General features: G+C 36.8%; 1 protein-coding gene across 1 annotated transcript; it reads right to left on the reverse strand.

Moving 5' to 3' along the window:
* Positions 1–5,507: 5,507 nt before the first annotated feature.
* LOC149832179 (disease resistance protein Roq1-like) lies at positions 5,508–20,411 on the reverse strand. The gene is made up of 3 exons (XM_090013180.1): positions 20,383–20,411; positions 20,205–20,256; positions 5,508–5,840 (listed from the first exon to the last, which is right to left on the reverse strand). The coding sequence occupies exons 1-3, from the start codon at positions 20,409–20,411 to the stop codon at positions 5,508–5,510; spliced, it is 414 nt and encodes a 137-aa protein (XP_089869306.1).
* Positions 20,412–21,885: the final 1,474 nt, after the last annotated feature.

A 21,885-nucleotide genomic window follows, 5' to 3' on the forward strand; every position in this document is an offset into this window, starting at 1 on the left:
TGTAGTCTCTCTACATCTATAAAACCTGAGGGTTCTGTCAGTGGCGACTCTCAAGCTGACAACCATCAAGTTGTCATTTTCACCTATCACCCCCGATAATTTATGGGGTTTTAGCATGCTAAAGTATTTCAAGTCACAATAGCACATCTATAACTAATATGAGATTTAAATCTCATCTCAAGTATTATATTCTCAAACAATTATTTCTAAGTTCTTCAGAAACTCAATTATGCATTTCATCTAAAATACAATAATTTTATACATGCAACTCATGTTAAAGTATCACATATATATAAAATCATTTATGGCATTAGGACTAATTTACATGCATTCAATCTCTAATCACAAGAAAAATGTATTTCTAATAAGCAGTTGCAAACTCATTAGAATACAACTGTAATCTCAAGTAAGAATGATTTCATGTAGTCTAATTCACAAATATATCAACATATAATATTTTATTAATTAAAATACTTATAAGTTTTTTTATCTTGAATGCAAATGTTGGACTCTAATTCACAGTCGAGTCTCTTGTAACTCTAATTAGTAGAATTGTAACTCTAATTAGTAGAATCTAATCATCATACAAGTGTGTTCATATTAATAACAAACATTCTTTATACTTTATCAAAATATTTCTCCCAAGATGGTATGTCAAACATCAATTTTAATGCCCCTGGTTTGGTTAGAACCGTAGGACAATCTAATTGCTCTATGCGACATGAACTCAATGAACTCAAGCATAACCTCACTCAATTATGAATTTGGAGTGTGAAGTTATGCTTGTTTTACTAACTTGATATCGAGTCACTACAAGAGTAGTTTGATAATTTCAACTCACTATGATTTGACCTGGTTTAGCCCAAGTCAAACTGGACTCGGTCTCAGTTTAAAATACTAGGTTTACATAACCTAGTATGGATGCAACTGAGTTTGGGTTCAGACCCACCTGGACATCTTTAAATTTCTCTATTGGATTCACTCACTAAGTGGTGCAAATTCATATCCAGTTTGGTGTATAGAACAGTCCAATTATTTTTCAGTCAGGAAGAGACTGGACTGAATCCACTTGAGTCTCAGTCAAGAATAAACTTGACTGAATCTAATTGAGATCTAAAGTTTATCCAACAAGTCACAGATTAAAACGAGGTCCAATCTTGATCTAGATCCAGTCCTGATCTGGATTTAAGACCGGTCCTTCTGGTCACATACTAGATCCATACCCGATTCAGGTTGGGTCTGGTCTAACCTAGACCAGTCCAGACTAATTCGATTGAACTGGACCTAAACCCAGTTTGGTCCAATTCAATCCAGATCCAAAATAAGAAAACCAAGACAGGGCTTAACCTGTCTCGATTCTTTAATACATTGACCAGACTGGGTATGGCTGGATTGAAATTGAGTCGGTCTCGGTCAGACCCGACCTGGTCTGGATTCACACCGTGACCTATCCGGTTGGACCAACTCGTCCCCCATTTTATTTAAAATTTTGTTTTGTTTTTATGCTTATCCTCCCCACTCGACTCTGCCGGCTGGGTTTTATCGGTCATTACTTGAAGATTCTACCCAATAAACAACAACATTGTTGGTACTTTTCAAAATGTCGCATTTAACAGACTAGGCATACCCTTTGCAATCAGATAGACCAAATCATTACCATTGGACATATGCTAAAAGAATCATAAAATATCTCAAGGAAACCATAAATCTAGGGCTTAAAATCAAGAAGTCACCTTCTCTTTGCTTGTCTGCATTCTTTGATGCTGACTGGATGTTCGTAAGTCTACAAGTTGTTACCTCACCTACGTTGAAACCAACATTGAGCTCAACTAAATAGCACATTGTGTCCAGGTCAAGTACTAAAGTTGAATATATGAGAATTACATAAGCAATTTCTGAACTTGTATGGCTCAAACAGTTGTTAACTGAGATGGATGTTTTTCCATATGAAACTCTGGTCTTGTGGCATGGCAATTTGGGTGTCACATATCTTGCTGCAATCTAATATTCCTTGCTAGAGCCAAACCCATTGAGATAGATTGTCATTTTATTCTGAAGATGGTTTCTAAGAAAAAATTAATGTTTAGTTTATTTATTCTCAAGATCAAGTTGTTGATATTCCCACTGAGCCTCTTTTTTAACATACATTTGGCTTCTTCAGAAACAAGCCCCATCTCACAGAGATTGGCTTGAGGGGCATGTTAAGACAATCGTAGACCTATATCCAATGACTCATCAATGTGAGTCCAAGAAGCAAGAGACTCCTCTTAACGTAAATCCAAGAGAGAAGAGGACTTGTACCGATGAGAGGACTCCTGCCCCAATGTGAATCCAAAAGGGAGTCCTCTCAACGTGAGCCCAAGATATAAGAGTGGATGGTACATCTATAAATAAACATAGACCTTCTCTTCTCTGTTGTGTTAGAAGAGAGAGAGGGAGCTCGTGGACGTAGGTCGCATTAAGACTGGACCAAATTGAAAATGGCTATTGTTTGTGTGTGTCGTGCCTGTATTCTGCGTTTTCAGTTAACAAGCTGGCAGATCACCTAAATAAACCTTGCAGTAGTGATAGCTAATTTGGTCGTGATGAGCCTTCTCAGACAGCGGCAGCCTAGTTTGATTTTGTAAGTTCAAAAGAGGGCTTTAACCGGATTAGTTGCCAAGTCTGAGTCCATGTGCCCTGTATAGCTGTCACGAAAGCATTCAATTCAATCCTGCTTAGGTCTTTAAATGGATCAAGTCTGAGTCCATGCATAAAACCTGGTTTGGGCTTTAATGTAACGAGACTAGTAGCTAAGTGGCCTGTGTCAGACCCGCTGTATATATGCAATATATGGATCCCGATATGGAAGGTTGATTATCTGACACAAGGTCACCCGATATCCAAGTTTCAGAATGTTTTTAAAATGAAAATGCATGAAATTTGTCTCGTTATATCAAAACTCAGCAACAGATGAAATTTTGGGTTGAGATCTGCCACATCAGGCTCAATTAGGTTCGGGTGCTCCACATCCCTCGCCATAATGCATAATGCTCTTGATTCCATTAACAAGATCTTAGATTAATATATATATAAGAGAGAGAGAGAGAGAGAGAGAGAGAGTCGGTAAACAAATCTATGGTAAACCATTCATATATTATAGAACCAAAGTTGTTAAAACATAATATAATTGACAGGGATACAAATCACAAACGACACTTGGTGATTTATTGATAAACTGAATTCCTTCATGTGTTTCATTCTCTTCCCACTCAATTTATTTTATTTTTTGAATGCTTAAGCTATTTTTTTTAAAAGATCAAAAACATATTCAAAAGTATTAGATCTGATTTAGTTCAAGCCAACTTTCAAAATCATTTTGAAAAACTATTCGGTTCAGAAACCGATTATGAAAAAAAATATTGGTTTTAATATTTCAGGCGATTCAAGCTTTCAAGGCCACTTATATCAACAAGCTTCTCGCAGCCCCTTTAAACCCAATGAACGTAGATGTTTAGATTTCAAAAGATCGGCCATGGTTTCCAAAGCAGAGCAGTCCCGTGCCAAAAGTATGACTAGGGAAGGGGGGAAGTTCGGGGAGAGATTTAAGTCTACTACATCCTGTGAGAACCAATCTTTCCAAGCAATCCAATCTTTCAAAGCTACTAACATCGACAAGCTTCTTGCAGCCCTTTAATTCCAATGTACACAACTTCTTCAAGTTTGAAACATGTATGATTTCCCAAGCAAGGCAATCTGTTGCTGAAAGTTGGACTAGAGAAGGGGGAAGTTCAGGGAGAGATTGAAGGCTGCTACATCTTGTGAGAATTAATTCTTCCAAGCAATCCAAACTTTCAAGGCCACGAACATCGACAAGCTTCTTGCACGCATTTAAATACAATCTACGTGCATCGTGCTCAAATAGGGAAGGAGGAAGTTGCGTGAGTTTGAGATGAAGGAAACTAGAAGGCGCTACAGATTCAGGCAACTCGTGAATGGCTGTTGCGACTAAATCAAGAAACCATAGATTCTCTAAATTGCCGATTGAATCGGGCAAAGCTACAAGTGAGCGACAGTATTGAGCATCTAGTTCTTGGATATTGGTTAAACGTAGACATTCTCTCTATTTCAGTACCACTAATTCTGAGCTTTCTCAAATATTTCAAGCTTACAATCCATTCTGCGAGCTCTGAAAGTGACCCATCTAAAGAGAGTAAACTGAGGTTCTCCAGGTGTGCCATGGAATCGGGAAGAGCGTAGCACTCCTCAAATAATGTGTTTTAACAAAATGTCAACGTTATTGAAACACTTTTGCCTAGTTTTTATATTATTTATATTTATATTTTAGTTAATATATTTTCTATATTAACATAACCAATACATCTGATGTGAAACAAAATATTACAAACGACCCTAAAATAGCCTTTTGATGAAATCATTCTCAATGTGAAATAAAATATTAAACATACTTTATAGACTAGGTGAGCGCGCTGAGGAGACATGTCCATGGTGAGTACAGTCACAGCCTTAGAGAATGTTTTGTTGACATAGTCCATGCCCTTATATTGAAAAACTAATCCTTTGGCCCAAGCAAACAAGAGAAATCCTTTGAAAAAAAAAATCTCAATATTTCTCAAAACTGAACCATCTAAATCCTATTGACTTGGGCTGCGACAAAAGGCTGCCTTAGCCCATTTTCACCGATAGGCTGACTTGTTCATGTCTATATTTTACCTGCCTCACCCGCCCATTGACAGGTTTGCGACTGCTTGATTGACCCAGTGGATGGGTCACCAGACGGGGATGAATTTAGAAAACGAGGGTCCAGCTGGGGACATTCAGTCTGGACCACGGGCAGCCCGTGGGCTTTTGACCAGTCTGATTCTCACCCTTTTGACTATTAAGTGGCTATTCCAACTTTAAAGCTAAAATTTAAGTTTTGATGGAAAACAGAAAGCCAAAGAATTAACAAACATTAAAGTTCAACAAAATAATCTCTGCAGTTGCATACAAGCGACATCCGTGACCACGCTTACTCTCCGAGCCAACTAAGGTACTTTTTCCATTGACTTCCATTGCATCCATCAACATATTGGTATGAACTTGGTTAAATATGGTGCCTATACAAATCTGTGGCAGAAAACATGGTTGAACCCAAGGTTGCTACACTAGGAAGTAGAAGCCAGGCATTAAGCAAGTATCAATTTGAAAGCGAAACTAGAATAAAAAATGAAGTAATATGAGAATTGAATAAGAATCAAACAAAAGCTTAAATAAAATTTGATTATTGTTATATTTCATGAATTTTCAGTAAAATTGATACTTCCTTTTCCTGTCGCTCCTTTAATTTTTCAAACATGCTCTTCCATTTTTCTGGATTTCTTAAATAAAAAAAGAGTGACCCATATACTTCAAGTACCAAGGGTAGTCCACCAGCAACCCATACAACTTCTTGAGAAAGTTGTGCATATTCTTCCATAGGTTCTTTGCTCCCAAATGCATGACAGTTGAAAAATTGAAGTGACTGCTCAGAATAACTCCAGCACTTCCAGGTTATACATCTCATGCTCATTCACTCCCGAGCCACCCAGCAAGCGTTTGTCTCTTGTTGTAATGACAATCCTGCTTCCGTTACAAAACCAGTCTTTGTAACCAGCTAATGCACGAAGCTGATCCTTATCATTAATATCATCAAGAATAAGAACCACGATTTTGCGTTTAATTCGTTGTTTGATCATCCTAATGCCATCATCAATATCATTTACTATGGTGACGTTGTTGTCACCAAAAATGGCATCCAACAACTGCTTTTGCAGATAGGTGATTTCTTTTTTGTCCTTGATATTGGAGATGAAGATGCTCTGTTGAAATTTAGAAGAGATCTCGTTAAAGATGGCCTTCGCGAGGGTCGTGTTTCAAGAATTAAATTATTTTTCAGAAAGGTTCATAAAATCAGTCTCAATCGAATCAAATTGAATTTACTTAATTTATTTTTTTTTAAAATTTGATCTTTATTACAAATTCAAAAAGATAGAGGAGAGTCTGGGTCTCTGATCACCTACCGCTGGTGAGACAGAGAATAGGTTGTGCTGATCATTGTGATAAGGAAATCACATATTCTAGGGAGGGAATCTGCCTACTCATTCAATGCATGAACTTATGTCAAGATATCCAAATATTGGGAGGGTCTATCCGGGTGGGTCCCAGTGAATTGTTTTGGGTCTTGCTCAACTCAAGTCGCACTTTACACTTTGTTGGGCTGCTCACATGGAAGGTGTCCAAAGTTGGTTAAAGGCATTGCACCCCCCCCCCTACACACACACACTAGGTTTTTCCTCTTTTGTTTGTTTTTTTTATAATTTTTATTTTTGGTGGTTGTGGTGGGAGGGGGCACTAATGACTGATTATGCAACTTTTATTGCTTGGTAAAAAGAGGGAACACAACAAAGCAGACTTGGTGCATTAGCATGTGCTTTTTTGTACAATTATGTACTGTGAAGATGTCAAAATTGATGATTCACCTGTGAAACTTCATTGGTGTCATTCACTCACCATGTTTGTATTTTCCTAATTTTGCAACTCTAGTGTTGAAAAGCTGAAGTTGGCCTTTTTGTTTTTCTCAGTGAATCATCGGCTTGCCTTGGTCAGGTAGGCCAATATTTCTAGGGCTAAAATTTTAGAACATACATAACATTCTGATGTTAGCAAGTAGGGCTGTCAAAGAGCTGGATTTGCAATGCAGTGTGTGGGCTCAGGTCCAACAAAGTAAAAGAATCATAAGACGAAATTAAAAAAGTAAACACCTTATTATTGTTATCGTTGCAAAATTTTTGTGTTTGATTTTGAAAGTCAAACTGACCAAGTTTTGAAAAGATTTTGAAAATAACTCCCATCCGTTTTAAAATGTGGGATTATAACGTAAAATGAGACTTGTATGTCGGTACGAGATTCAACCATCCTTGGCACCATAACCAGGAGTAATTGAACCAAGGATCAATCATGTGTTCTGATTTGCTTAATTTGTCTAAATCATGTTCTATTTCCTAAATGCATAGAGAATCAGGCATGTGCTATGAACTTAGAAAGAATGCAAGTTTGAAAACATGATGTTTGCTTTGATATTTTTGAAAATGCTTGGAAAAGATAGTATTTAAAAATTCGTGAGCCAGAGAAAATTTTGAAAAAAAGAAAATCTTGGAAATCATGAGTCAGAGTTTAAGTATTGAAAGTACTTGGAAATTGAAGGTTTTGAGAAATCGATTTTGATAGACAGACACAGCATATGATGTTGGCTAGCCTATATGATGCATGAAATGAGGTTTTCGAAAATCATACTTAGAAAATGCAGTTCAAAAATTCCTTGAGAAATCTCTTCGTTTCAGAAATGGAACTTGCATAAAATCAAAAAGGGTTTTATGTGCCTTATAGAACTTGATAGAGCAAATCCTCCACATAACCTGACTATGGCCACAGTTATGTTTTGGAATTGGTTCCATTGATTTCCATTAGGAGGGTTTTCGAAGAATATTTGAGAAAACATTAAAAGATGTAATATGATTTTCGAAAACAACCTAAGAGTGTAGGCCGACTGTAACTTAAGGGAGAGTGATAAATCTGGGTATCTTTCATACCCTGACTATGGCCGTAGATATGACGCCAACCGAGTTTATTAAGCCCCCATAAAAAGCTGCATGTGCCATTCATGTCGATCATAGTAAATTTACAATTTATGTGCATGAAATGACAAGCAATAGCAGGATATAGCAGAATTCAAATTATATGCGAATGCAACTTATGCTAAGCAGGAAATAAAGTTCTTATTCCAATATGAAAATTACAACATTACATGATTGAAATAAAGAAAGAAATGGAAATTACATTCTCATTTGCAAAAAGAACAAACTTGTCAAGGAAATGTAGGTTTTTCTAGGTTTATCCGACAATATCTAGAAATTAAAGGACATTTTTCAGAATTCAGCCCTTTCAAAGCTTCCATGAATAAAAACTTAAGCAATAAAGTACTGAATTCATGTATGAATGAATAAAGTATGAAAATAGAGTTTATTTGAAAGATTGAATTTCGAAATTAGGGTAAAATGACCAAAATACCCCTGAAAACAAGACTATGGCCTTGAAATCAAGGTTTTTTAAAATAAATTTAAGATACCTCTAATTTGGGCATTCAAAAATTGATTATGAAGGTGATTGACATGTTTGAGAACATGTTTAAAGTATTGAAATATTAAAATATTGCCCAAAATTAGAAATATTAAGGAAAAATAATGATTTTACCCCTGTTTTAGGGTTTTTAAAGAACTAATGCATGAATGAGATGCAAAACAATTTTAGAAAAATCTAAGATTTGTTTTGAAGACTCCTAATAGCCTTAGAAATATCTTAGAATAAAAAAATCAGGAATACTTTTGAGAAAATCTAGGAAAATAAGATATTTTTTGCAAAACAATTGGATTTTTTATAAAAATAAAGAAAGGAAAAAAATAATTTTGGTGTTTTGGCCAAAAAGGATTAAAAAAGAGCTCAAATTGATCTCAGTTTGAGGCTGAAGATCCTAGACATCCCTAAGAATCAAATGGAATTGATAGAGTTGAAAAACAATTTATAAAAATAGATTTATGATTAAACATTGAAAATAAAAAGCTTATAAAACAGAAAACAAGATTTTTAGGCAGACTTTTGGTATTTTTAGTGTTTCAGAAGCTAAAATCTTCAATTTTTCCCCAAATTTTGGGAAACGATTTTAGGCATCTCAATGAACACATCAAGACTTAAAACATTGAAAAATACCACTACAAGAAAATACGTTGTTAGCGACGGAATTTTTTCGTCGCTCGTTAGCGACGGATTACCGAGCGACAAACATCCGTCGCTATAATTAATGAAGCCTACGAACATAACGATGAAATATAGTCCGTCGCTACTTAGTGACGGATTTTGCGACGTAATGGTTTGTCATTATGGTCGCACCATTTGCCGACGAAGTTGGCGACCGAATCCAGTCCGTCGCTACTTAGCGACGGAATATAGTCCGTCGCTCGTTCCATAAATTTGATTTACGTTGGCTTAGCGACGGAATTTATCCGTCGCTAATTTTTGAATAACCCTAATCCCAGACAACTTTTCCTTTTCTTCTTTCGCTGCTACCGCCGTTCGCCGCTCCCACCGTTCGTCGGTCCCACTCCCGCCGTTCGCCGGTCCCACCGTTCCCCGGTCCCACCATCCTCCGGTGCCACCGTCCACCGGTCCAACCTTTCACCGGTCCCAACCCCCGGAGACAGGTAAAGGAAGGTAACCCCCCCCCCCCCCCAGCTTTCCGGCAGGGGGTTTAACCCCTGCCTTTTCCAGCAGGGGGTTAACTCCTTGCTGAAACAGGCAGGGGGTTAACCCCTTGCCTGTTTCGATAGGGGCGACCCTGGTAGGGGGTTAACCCCCTGCCTGTTCCGGCAGGGGGTCGACCCCCTGCCTTTCCGGCATGGGTTTAACCCCCAGCCGGAACAGGCAGGGGGTCGACCCTCTGCCTGATCAGGCAGGGGGGCGACCCCCTGCTGTTCCGGTAGGGGGTCGACTCACTGGCGGAAAGGCTGGGGGTCGACCCCCTGCTCGAACAAGAGGTCAGTTAACCCTCTATGTTCCGTAAGGGGGTCGACTCCCTGTCGAAACAGCAGGAGAGTCGACCCCTTGCCGGAACAACCTCTTTTTTTTTTCGTGGTGACTTCATTTTAAAACTGTGCTTTTTTTTGCAGATTTTTCAACGGAACCAGCTCGTGCTCAGCCACCTGTGGTAAGTAATTAATAAAAACAATGCAAATCGGGTAAATACCCGTGGTAAGTAAGTGATGCAAGCGTATCACATGTTATTTAATTTATTAGATGTAACACTTTATTGTTCACACACTCACTTAGTTGTTGATACTTAGGGTTGCTTTGTTGGAGTTCGGAGATCATGCTGAACATGATTTTAATGTATGAATATTGAAGTGTTCTTATTTTTGGAGTACGGAGTCCATGCTAAGCATGGTAGTAGTTAGTGAGATATTGAAGTGTGTTTGTTGCATGTACATGTTTGCCATTTGTTTGATATGAATGATTACGATGTATTGCAATGTTTGATGTAATTGTATCCATGCTTGCATGTAGTTACTTTCAATTTGATTATGACTTTCAAGTGAAATTGTATAATGAATGCATGTTTCAAATGATTGTATCGTGTCATTAATAGTTTGTATATGAAAATATTAAGTTATCAATGCATGCATCAAAATTCCTGTTATTGCATGACATCATATATTGCATGATAAATTTGATATTTTCTTCATTGTAGCATTTTGATTATTCTCTTTTAATTCGTTAGGCTATTATTCGTAACATCATAAGAAAATGACTGCAAACCGTGAATGGATGTACCGTAGGATAGTGGACAATGAGTTATCGCATGAATATATGGATGGTGTTGACAGTTTTATAGAATTTGCAATGACAAGTGTCAGTACAGTGGATCCCACAAGTCAGATTAGGTGTCCCTGCAAGATTTGTAAGAATAATCGATTTGTAGAACCTCATAGCATTAGACATCACCTATACAGAAAGGGTTTTGTGAGTAATTATCAGAACTGGATGTTTCATGGAGAAGAATTTAGAAACGATTTTGATGCACGGGTGAATGTGGTGCACGATAATCCATATACGGATTTGATATTTGATGCTGCAAGAACAGAACTGGCTTTTGCTATGAGTTCTAGTGATGTAAGAACTGCCGTAGATGAAGAATCACCAAACGATGCAGCTAGTAGATTTTATGATTTACTTAGAGATGCTGATGAGCCACTTTGGAACGGTTGCGAGAGTCACACTATCTTGTCTGCAGTTCTTCAACTAATGAATTTAAAGTCCGAGTATAATTTGAGTCAATCATGTTTTGACCGTTTGTGCATGATTGTGAAGAGTATGTTGCCCAAAGATGAGACATTGCCACAAAATTTTTATCGTGCGAAGGTTATGGTCAACGCTTTGGGTATGGGTTACAAAAAGATTGATGCATGTCCAAATCACTGCATGTATTTCAAGGAGCAGGAAAACAACATATCATGCCCGTCATGTGGGCATCCTCGGTTCAAGCCAAAGACAAGAGGCAATGGTAGCACGAGATCAAAGGAAGTTTCATACAAGTCGCTCTGCTACTTTCCTATCACTCCTAGATTGCAGCGATTGTATATGTCTTCAAGGACAACTAAACACATGAGATGGCATGCACATAAAGTTCGACACGATGAAAACAAGATCACGCATCCTGTTGACGTTGAAGCTTGGAAGCACTTTGATCGTACTCATCAGAACTTCACAATGGAAGTGCGAAATGTTAGACTCGGTCTATGTACAGATGGATTTAATCCATTTGGGGGTAGATCAACTCCATACTCATGCTGGTCAGTATTTGTAACTCCATACAACCTTCCACCAAGCTTGTGTATGAAACATCCAAATCTTTTCTTGTCTCTGTTGATCCCTGGTCCGACCTCACCTGGCCAAAATCTTGATGTATATTTAAGGCCATTGATTGATGAACTAAAAGTACTGTGGGATGACGGTGTTACCACGTATGACGCCCACCAAAAACAAAATTTCAACATGAAGGCCGTTGTTCTATGGACAATCAGTGACTTCCCTGCATATGGTATGCTATCTGGTTGGAGCACACATGGGAGATTGGCATGTTCGTATTGCATGGAGGATTCCAAAGCTTTTAGATTGAGGCATGGAAGGAAGCCTTGCTGGTTTGAGTGCCATCGTCGATTTCTACCCAGCGATCATCCGTTCTGACGACAAAAGAATGCTTTTAAAGCAGGCACAACTGAAACAGAAGGTTCATCCTCAAGATTGTCTGGCATAGAGATTCTAAGAAGATTGCGATACTTTTCAGATGTATTAACAGATGCCCGCAGTTCTACACCCTTTCATGGATTTGGGAAGGATCACAATTGGACGAAGAAATCTATTTTTTGGGAACTACCGTATTGGTCGACCCTATTGATACGACATAATTTGGATGTGATGCATGTGGAGAAAAATGTGTTTGATAATGTGTTCAATACAGTAATGAATGTTAAAAGAAAAACAAAGGATAATCTGAAGGCCCGTATGGATGTAAAATTAATATGTAAAAGACCAGAATTAGAACTCAAAGAGTATAATAGCAAAGTATTGAAACCAAAGGCAAAGTACGTGCTCGGATCTGATCAAATAAAATATGTATGTCAATGGTTGAGATAATTGAGATTTTCAGATGGATATGTCTCTAACATTGCTCGGGCTGTGAAGATTGATGATGGACAGTTATATGGATTGAAGAGCCATGATTGTCATATCTTTATGCAACGATTGATACCCCTAGCATTCCATGATATGTTAGACAAACCTATATGGGGGGTACTGTCTGAGTTGAGCGGATTTTTCAGAACATTATGCGCATCGGAGGTCGTAGTATCAGATGTAAAGAATCTCGAGGACTCTGTCATCACCACTGTTTGTCTGCTAGAAAAGTTATTTCTGTCAGCATTTTTCGATGTTATGGAACATTTGATCATACATCTGCCATATGAACTAACGGTTGGTGGCCCTGTGTAATATCGATGGATGTACCCATTTGAAAGATATATGTTTTTTTATATTTGTCTCTTTAATGACAGATATTTAAAATTTGAAATGTATATTTTTGCCAGATGCATGTTCGACCTAAAAAAAAAGGTTCGTAATAAAGCAAGAGTAGAAGGCTCTATTTGTGAGGCATACACTTTAGAAGAGATTTCAAATTTCTCATCTATGTACTTCGAACCTCATATTCCAACACGTTACACATGCCCGCCCTGTAATGATGATGGAGAACAAGTAACTGTAGCTGACAAGCTGTCGATATTTCAAACACTTGGGCATGCATTTGGTAGTTGTCGATCAAGGCTCTTGACAAATCGAGAGCAAGACACAACACACATCTATATTCTTTTTAATTGCTCAGCGATCGACCCATACATCGAGTAAGTATATGTAAACGCAACACAATTATAAATCCTTTTATGTTTTATATGTGGATACATGGCTCGGTAATATAAGTATTTGTGGTTTGCAGACGATTTGATCTGGAGTTGCAAAGAGAAGTTTCACATCTCACTGATGCAGAAGTACATAAAGAACGTGAAACTAAGTTTGTGGAGTGGTTGAAATAGTTGGTAAAGAAGCTAACATAAATTTCGTACTTATAAACAACACTAAGTTACTTAATTGATCGTTATCACAATCATTGTTTATGTCTGTGCGTAGGTCCGCCATGGTGATGTTCAAGATCAAGGAATATGTGATTTAGAAAATGGTTCGACCAAAGTTATGCAATGCTACAACGAGTACATCGTAAATGGTTATCGATTCCATATAAAAGATTACGGTATAAACAAATCAACGATGAATAGTGGCGTGTGTGTCAAGGGTAGCAGCTACGGTGAAAATGAATATGATTACTACAGTGGTATAGAGGAAATAATGGAGTTGACTTACTTAGGCATAAATAACAGGGTAACTTTATTCAAGTGTCATTGGTTTGATCCAACTGCAAAAAGACTCGACAAAGCTTCAGGCATTGTGGAGGTGAATCATAAATCCAGGTTTGGAACATATGAACCATTCATATTAGCCTCGCAAGCTCAACAAGTTTATTATACTTCATATCCGAGTATAAAAAAGTTAGATAGAAATGAATGGTGGGCAGTTTGCAAGGTGAAGTCCAAACTATACCCTGAGTATGATCAGTTACAGGAAGATGAGTTAGCTGAAGACAGCGATTACTATCAATCAGATGATGTCTATGACTTCGCTTATGGTCACGATGTTGTGCATGATATGCATGTTATATCTCCATTGGCCGATGAAACATTCATAGAGGAATGTGATCCAAATGATGTACCAAGTGGATGAGCAAACAATGAAGAAGAAGAAGAAGAAAGTCAATTAAGTAACGAGGAAGAATTCTCAAGCTAGTGAGCAAAATCTTGTAATACAAACCTCTATTTAAATGCATTGCAATACTTTATGTGAATGATTTGAATGATTTGAATGTATTGTAATACTTGATGTGAATGAATGAGTTGTAATGCAATACTTGATGTGAATGATTAAAAAATTTATTTGAATGTATTGTAATACTTGATACGAATTATTTGAATGCATTGTAATACTTAATGTGAATGATTTGAATTATTTGAATGTATTGTAATACTTGATACGAATGATTCGAATGCATTGTAATACTTGATGTGAATGATTTGAATTATTTGAATGTATTGTAATTTATGCAACGAATGATTTGAATTATTGAAATACTTGATGTGAATGATTTGAATTATTTGAATGCATTGTAATACATGATGTGAATGATTTGAATGCATTGCAATGCTTGATGTGAATGACTTGAATGCATTGCAGTACCTGATATGAATGATTTGAATGTATTGTAATACTTGATGTGAATGATTTGAATTATTGTAATACTTGATGCGAATGATTTGAATTATTGTAATACTTGATGCGAATGACTTGAATGTATTGTAATACTTGATGTGAATGACTTGAACGTATTGTATGACATATGTTATTTGTTAGAATATGGTTCGTGGAGGTTACAGTGGTCGTTCATCCAGTAGTAGTCAGGCCCAACCTTCATTTTCACGAGCTCATGTGATAGGTATATCATTTAACTAATTGGATGATTGATTAGTTCAAATGCGTATTCTGAGAAAGTCTAACGTATTTTTTTACAGATGATGTTTCGCCTGTACACGACCCACCTACACCAATTGATCAAACAAGTCATGAGCCAACACAGGAAGCAGGGTCTTCTTAGTCTGCCACAAGAAGACTCATTCGAATAGTGTATATCGATAATCGACCGTAAGTATTTTGTTTTCAATTATTGTATATCTTATAAATATTTTATATTGATATTTACTGTGTACCAATTCATGTGCAGCACGATGTTTGAGCCACAAGAAGTAGTACGGAAGATTAGGAATTCACTTCTTCAACATCTACCAGGACCGGTGGCTCAATGAAAAGAGTACCCAAAGGAGGTGTTAGACAGATTGTGGTCCTCATTCATGGTATACAGTTGTTTCTCATAGTTAATGTGTTTATATTTAATTTATTTAAGTAATGTCTACTAACTTTCTGAAAATATTTGTAGGCTTTGAATCGCTTCGCAACTACGGTGGAAGAAAATGATGCAAGGAAGGTGTGGCAGAAGGTGGTTGCCAATCGATTTGTAGACATGCTGCACACTATGAAGACTGCAGCAAAAAAAGCATCGTAATAGATGATCCACTACAGTGGAAGGGCCATGGCCCTATTACTATCAGGAGAGATTATTGGGATGAAATGTGTGATACGTGGGCGGGAGATGCATTTCGAAATCGCTCTGCGAAGGCTGCACAAAATTGAGCAAAAATGCCCGAAGCCCATCTACACACAGGTGGATCTAAGACATTTGGGCGCCACCTGAAGAAAATGGTAACTCATCAATATATAATATTAATTTTATAAGTATTGTTGCAAACTTGTGAACTAAATTTTTTGTCATTTAACTTCGCAGGAAGCAGAAAAAGGAGGCATTGTACCATATAAGGATGTGTTTGTTGAAACACATAAACGGAAGACCATGGGAGTCTTCGTATCAGAGAAGGCGAGAACGACAACAATATGTATTTATTCTATTAATAATCATTGCAATATGCAAGTTATCATAATGTTATCATTAATTATTAATGCATACTTTAAACATTATTTTGTAGGAGGCATATGAGCAACAGATGATAGAGCGATATGACAATGACGCTACTCAGCATCCATCATTTGATCCTGCAGCATGGGTGACTGCAGTAGGTGAACCCAAAAAGGGTCGCATGTTCGGGTTTGGGAGTAATCTGAACACTGCACCAGTTATTGCTTCTTCCAGTTACGGCTCACCGACTTCTTCCGTCGATATAAGCTCTAAGCAGCAACATATTTTTTTCGGTGATGATGCACGCCTAATCATTAAGGACACAATGAATGACTACTTCCATGACACCGTCGCCCCCTTTCTTCGAGATGAGATCAACAATCTTGTGCTGAACAGGGGATCTTCGATTGCAGGTCCCTCTCAGGTATAATCACATATTCAGTTTTTTGTCTGTCTGCCTTAGAACACATATGAGCATAATCGAATCACATATATAACTTTTTGCCTGCCTTAGAGCACATATGAGCATGATAGAATCACATATAGAGTTTTTTGCCTGCCTTAGAGCACATATGAGCATGCTATAATCACATATAAAGTTTTTTGCTTGCCTTAGAGCACATATGAGCATGATAGAATCACATATAAAGTTTTTTTGACTGCCTTAGAGCACATATGAGCATGCTATAATCACATATAAAGTTTTTTGCCTGCCTTAGAGCACATATGAGCATGATAGAATCATATATAAAGTTTTTTTTATTGCCTTAGAACACATATGAGCATGCTATATTCACATATTCAGTTTTTGACTGCTTGAGAACACATATGAGCATGTTATAATCACATATTCAGTTTTTTAACTGCCAAAGAACACATATGAGCATGCCAAAATCACATATAGAATTTTTTTACTGCCTTAGAACATATATCATTCATGATATATTCACATATAAAGTTTTTTTCTTTGCCTGCCTTAGAGCACATATGAGCATGATAGAATCACATATAAAGTTTTTTTGACTGCCTTAGAGCATATATGAGCATGATAGAATCACATATAGAGTTTTTTGCCTGCCTTAGAGCACATACGAGCATGCTATAATCACATATAAAGTTTTTTGCCTGCCTTAAAGCACATATGAGCATGATAGAATCATATATAAAGTTTTTTTGACTGCCTTAGAACACATATGAGCATGCTATAATCACATATTCAGTTTTTTGACTGCTTGAGAACACATATGAGCATGTTATAATCACATATTCAGTTTTTTGACTGCCTGAGAACACATATGAGTATGCCAAAATCACATATAGAATTTTTTTACTGCCTTAGAACATATATCATTCATGATATATTCATATATAAAGTTTTTTGCTTTGCCTGCCTTAGAGCACATATGAGCATGATAGAATCACATATAGAGTTTTTCTGTCTGCCTTAGAACACATGTGAGCATGCTATAATCACATATTCAATTTTTTGACTGCCTTAGCACACATATGAGCATGATCGAATTACATATATAGTTTTTTGTCTGCCTTAGAGCACATATGAGCATGATAGAATCACATCTAAAGTTTTTTTATTGCCTTAAAACACATATGAGCACATGATAGAATCACATATAGTGTGTAATTTATTTCATTATATTTTGTTTATCAATACTGACTGTTCTTTTCTTGTGTAGGCTGCTAGCGATAATCAGCGTAGAAGAGCTGAAGGGACAGATAAAGGCAATGAAGAAGAAGACGCAAAAAATCTTGGCAATGATTAGAGAACTGTGTTGAAGTTCTATTTTTTTTTGTTTCTTAAATGTAATTATTGAATTGTAGTTAATTGAACTTGTTAATTTTAAGGTGAAATGATTAATTGTTGTAGATTCCTTTTATATGGAATTTTTTGTGTGGTTTGTTTTTTATTTACAGAAAATATAAATTGTATAGGAAATAAAAATTATACCGTTCTCGGTATTTAATTTTCAAATAATTTTTTTAATTTTTTTTTTGTGTTTGCGACAGATTAGCGACAGAACCATCCGTCGCTATGCATATAAATCTAGCGACGGCTTAGCGACGAACGTAAATCCATCGCCAAGCCGTGGTCGCCGTTTAGTACCGACGGATTGGCGACAAAATATATCGCTCGTTATTCTGTCGCAATTAGCGACGAACCTGGCGACGGATTTATTCCGTCGCCAGTTAGCGTCGAAAAATTCACGATGTAAGCATACCGTCGCCTAGTCGTCGCTAAGCCTGTTAGCGACGGAATAGCGACGGAATGTGGTCGTCGCTAATCCACGGCTTTGTTATGGTGTACCTCAGGGTTAGGGCTGAGTGACTTCAGGAAGTCAGAGTTTTTATTTTTGAAAACAGACATGTTACAGAACCTGGGTTCTATACCAATCTCGGTATTAAATCCGAAAAGGGGGTCAAACAGACTCCAAAAATTATGAATAATTTAGGGTAAATACTAGACATCTAAGGGAACAACATTGGTTTTTATAGTGTTTGGAAAACAACTCCCGTTTTAAAGGTATGGCCGGGACACATTGACCCTGATTATGTATCCGGCTTGACGACCTACAGAGATAGGCTCTCAACTTTTATTTTTTAAAACAAGATTACCGAATATTAAAAAATCCAGTTTTTTTTTTTGAAAACGTAAGAGAAACACATGAACGTGCCATAAAAAATTAAAATTTTATGATGCATAAAAATAGGTGAAATAAATATGCAAACAAACGGCTGAAAATCAAGCATGAGCAAATAGAATAGCATAGCATAGCATGAAATAACTTGATTTAAGCATCATAAATAATCAAGAAAATTATTCTAAGGCCATTAGGCATGCTTCAACACATTAAACAATGAAAATATGCATGCATATGCTTGAATGAAATAAAAAAATATAGGAAGCATGAAATAAACTTTGATTTAGCCCTTGAAAGAGGGATTTGATCCATAGAGGGATCGAATCTCATCCTTTCTTTGGCATGAACTTAAAAATATTAATCTAAGCTATTCTAATAGATCAAAAATGTAAAATACATTATAGATTAGCATTAGATCAAGTTCTTGAATTAACTTTATGGTTCCTAAATGCAAATCATGCTTGAATCTAACATGAGAGAGGCCATAATGGTGAAAAACACATGAAAAAGATAAAAAATAATAAAAAAGGGAGAAGTTATACCTTATGGTGGCTTCAATAAAGGATTTCAGCTGGAGGAGGAGTCTTGGAGGAGAGAGACTAGGTAGGTCGGCCAGGGGAGGGGGTATATAGGCTAGGGAAAGTCATATTTAATTAGGACTCTTAGGTTAGTTAGGTAGTTAATTAAAAAAAAGAAAGAAAAGAAAAGGGATAAATACCAAGGGGGTCGACCCCTCTTGGAGAGTCCTAAAGGACTTCCAAGAGGTGAGTGGCAAGCTCCTTTTAAAATGATTTTTATTGGAAAAAGAAAGGGCTTGCCAAGTGGTGCCACCTAGGCGGCCCCAAATCATTTAAAAATGATTTAAAAAAAAGATTTTCGAAAACAAATGTTTGAAAGGTTGAAAACTTTGAGTATTCTATTTTTGAAATTGTAAAAATCGCAAAAGTTAGATAAAAATCAAGGATTCGAGTGTGGCGTTCCCGACAGAGTGGGCCCTACTTGAAGAAAATTTAATAAAATTGAAAGTTAGCCTAAAGATCAGGTTTAAAACAAATCCAAGCTCATTTTGAGAAGCATGTGTTTTGAAATAAGGTTCTTGGGGTTGGCCAAATGGCAAAATTCGATTTTAAAACCCCATATTTTCAAAATTGGTTTTGAATCGAGCCTAGTTTTCAAAAACATGAGTGTTGGATCTCGAGGATGATGTGAAATGATATGAAATGCAATAAAATGATACAAAATGCTATGAAATGATATGCAATGACATACAATGCTACAAGGAAATAGACCCTGGATGAGGGTTTTGAAATCCCAGACCCCTGGCATAGATGAACAATTGAAAATTCTTATCTGAAGGTGAACATTTGAGTTTGCATTGAGCCAAGATGAAGAAGTATTGGGAATTTGAAGCAAAATTGGGCCTCTGAATGGCCCAGGCTCAGGTGTCAACCAACTAGTTCTCTGAAGGCTTCAGAGAACAAGTCTTAGTGGTTGAGGGGAGGTGTTGGTGAATGAAGGTAAAAATTTGGGGTGTTTACAGATGCCCCTCTTTACTACTAAGATGGGTTAGGTCCAAGCTTAGTGGCAAAGAAAAACACACAAAATTTGGGCTATAAAAATGCCCCAGATAGAAGGATCTGACTAGGTATGAAGAAATTAGCCATAATGATCATGGTATGTATGAAATGGAGAATAAAGAGAAGATTCACCTCATTGAAAGTGAGGCTCAAGCTTGACTTTTACCTGAATGAGAAAAAGATACCTTACGGGAGAGGCTCAGGTTTGACCTTTACCTGAACAGGGAAGACAAACCTCACAGAATGAGACTCAAGTTTAACCCTTAACCTGATCAGAAAGACAAATACCTCACAAAGTGAGACTCATGTTTAACCCTTAACCTAATCGAGATGACAAATACCTCATGAAGTGAGGCTCAGGTTTAACCCTTAACTTGATCGGGAAGACAAATACCTCATGAAGTAAGGCTCAGGTTTAACCATTAACCTGAAGGAGAAGGCAAATACATCACAAAGTGAGGCACAGATTTAACCCTTAACCTTATCGGAATGACAAATACCTCATGAAGTGAGGCTCATGTTTAACCCTTAACCTGATCAAAAAGATAAATACCTCACAAAGTGAGGCTCAGGTTTAACCCTTAACCTGATCAGTATGATAAATACCTCATGAAGTGAGGCTCAGGTTTAACTCTTAACCTGATCGGAAAGACAAATACCTCACAAAGTGAGGCTCAAATTTAACGCTTAACCTGATCGAGAAGACAAATACCTCACGAAGTGAGGCTCAGGTTTAACCCTTAATCTGATCGAGAAGGCAAATACCTCATAAAGTGAGGCTCAGGTTTAACCCTTAACCTGATCGGGAATGAAGATGAGATATATCAAAGACAGACGTCAAGCTCTCACTTCACGTTGGGATAACTAGAAAATATTGTCAATAAGGTAAAAATGGTTGTTGATTTAAAATAACTGGAAAATAATGCATATTGGTGCAAAAAATATTTTATCTTTTTCTACCTGAAATATTACCTCTAATTGGGCTAACTCCGTAGAATCAAGAATCAAATTCAAATTACTTATGCTTGGCTTTCTTCAAGGAGGCTATCAATTTTCTTGATATGAACAAAAAGGAAAGTATTAATATTGTGAAATGATATTGATAAAATAATTTCACAAAATTAAAGAAAATTCTTGGTAGACTTGGCAATTTGATATCCTGGGTTTTTTCCATGATGATCTTTTTGCACTCTTTTGAGACATATAATTTGAGCACTCTTGAAGTTTGGCGAGAATTTCATCGCATCAACCTTCAATTTGGAGATGCTCTGGTTTTCCCTAGAAGGATGCGTCACAAACTCCTTCAACTTGGAGATGATTTGAGTCTTCATTGATCCCAAGGATTATTTTGATAAGATAGTCTCTTTTGATTGAAATCTCTTTTGATGATAGCATTAATCAAATATTTTTTAGGGATTGGTTGGAGGTTTATCGTATCGACCTTCAACTTGGCTATGATTTGAACTTTCCTTGGAAGGACACATCACAAACTTCTTCAACTTGGAAATGTTTTGAGCCTTCTTTGGTCTCAAGGGTCTAACTCGTCCATCAGTCTTCAACTTGATGATAGTTGAGAGATCCCTTTTGCAGATAAATAATTGCAGTTTTGAATTATTGAAGAGATAATTAGATTGATCGGATTCCTTTTTCTTTTTCTTTATCACCTAGGATATTTCCACTGTCTTATTACCATAAGAATGGTATTTAAAGATGTGCCATAGTTGTGATCAATATCAATCACTTATAGCTTTTTAGCACCATTGAATTTTCCTTGTTGGTCACATCGAGGATCTTTCTTCATCCTTTTGATTGACCAATAGAAAAAAATTGATTTTTGAATCTTTATTCGCAAAAGCTTTGTCCTTTTGGAGAAAAATATTGGATGTAACTTGAGGTA

This window comes from Nuphar pumila, chromosome 7, assembly GCF_984573655.1.
Source record: "Nuphar pumila chromosome 7, dmNupPumi1.hap1.1, whole genome shotgun sequence".
Lineage (NCBI taxonomy): Eukaryota > Viridiplantae > Streptophyta > Magnoliopsida > Nymphaeales > Nymphaeaceae > Nuphar > Nuphar pumila.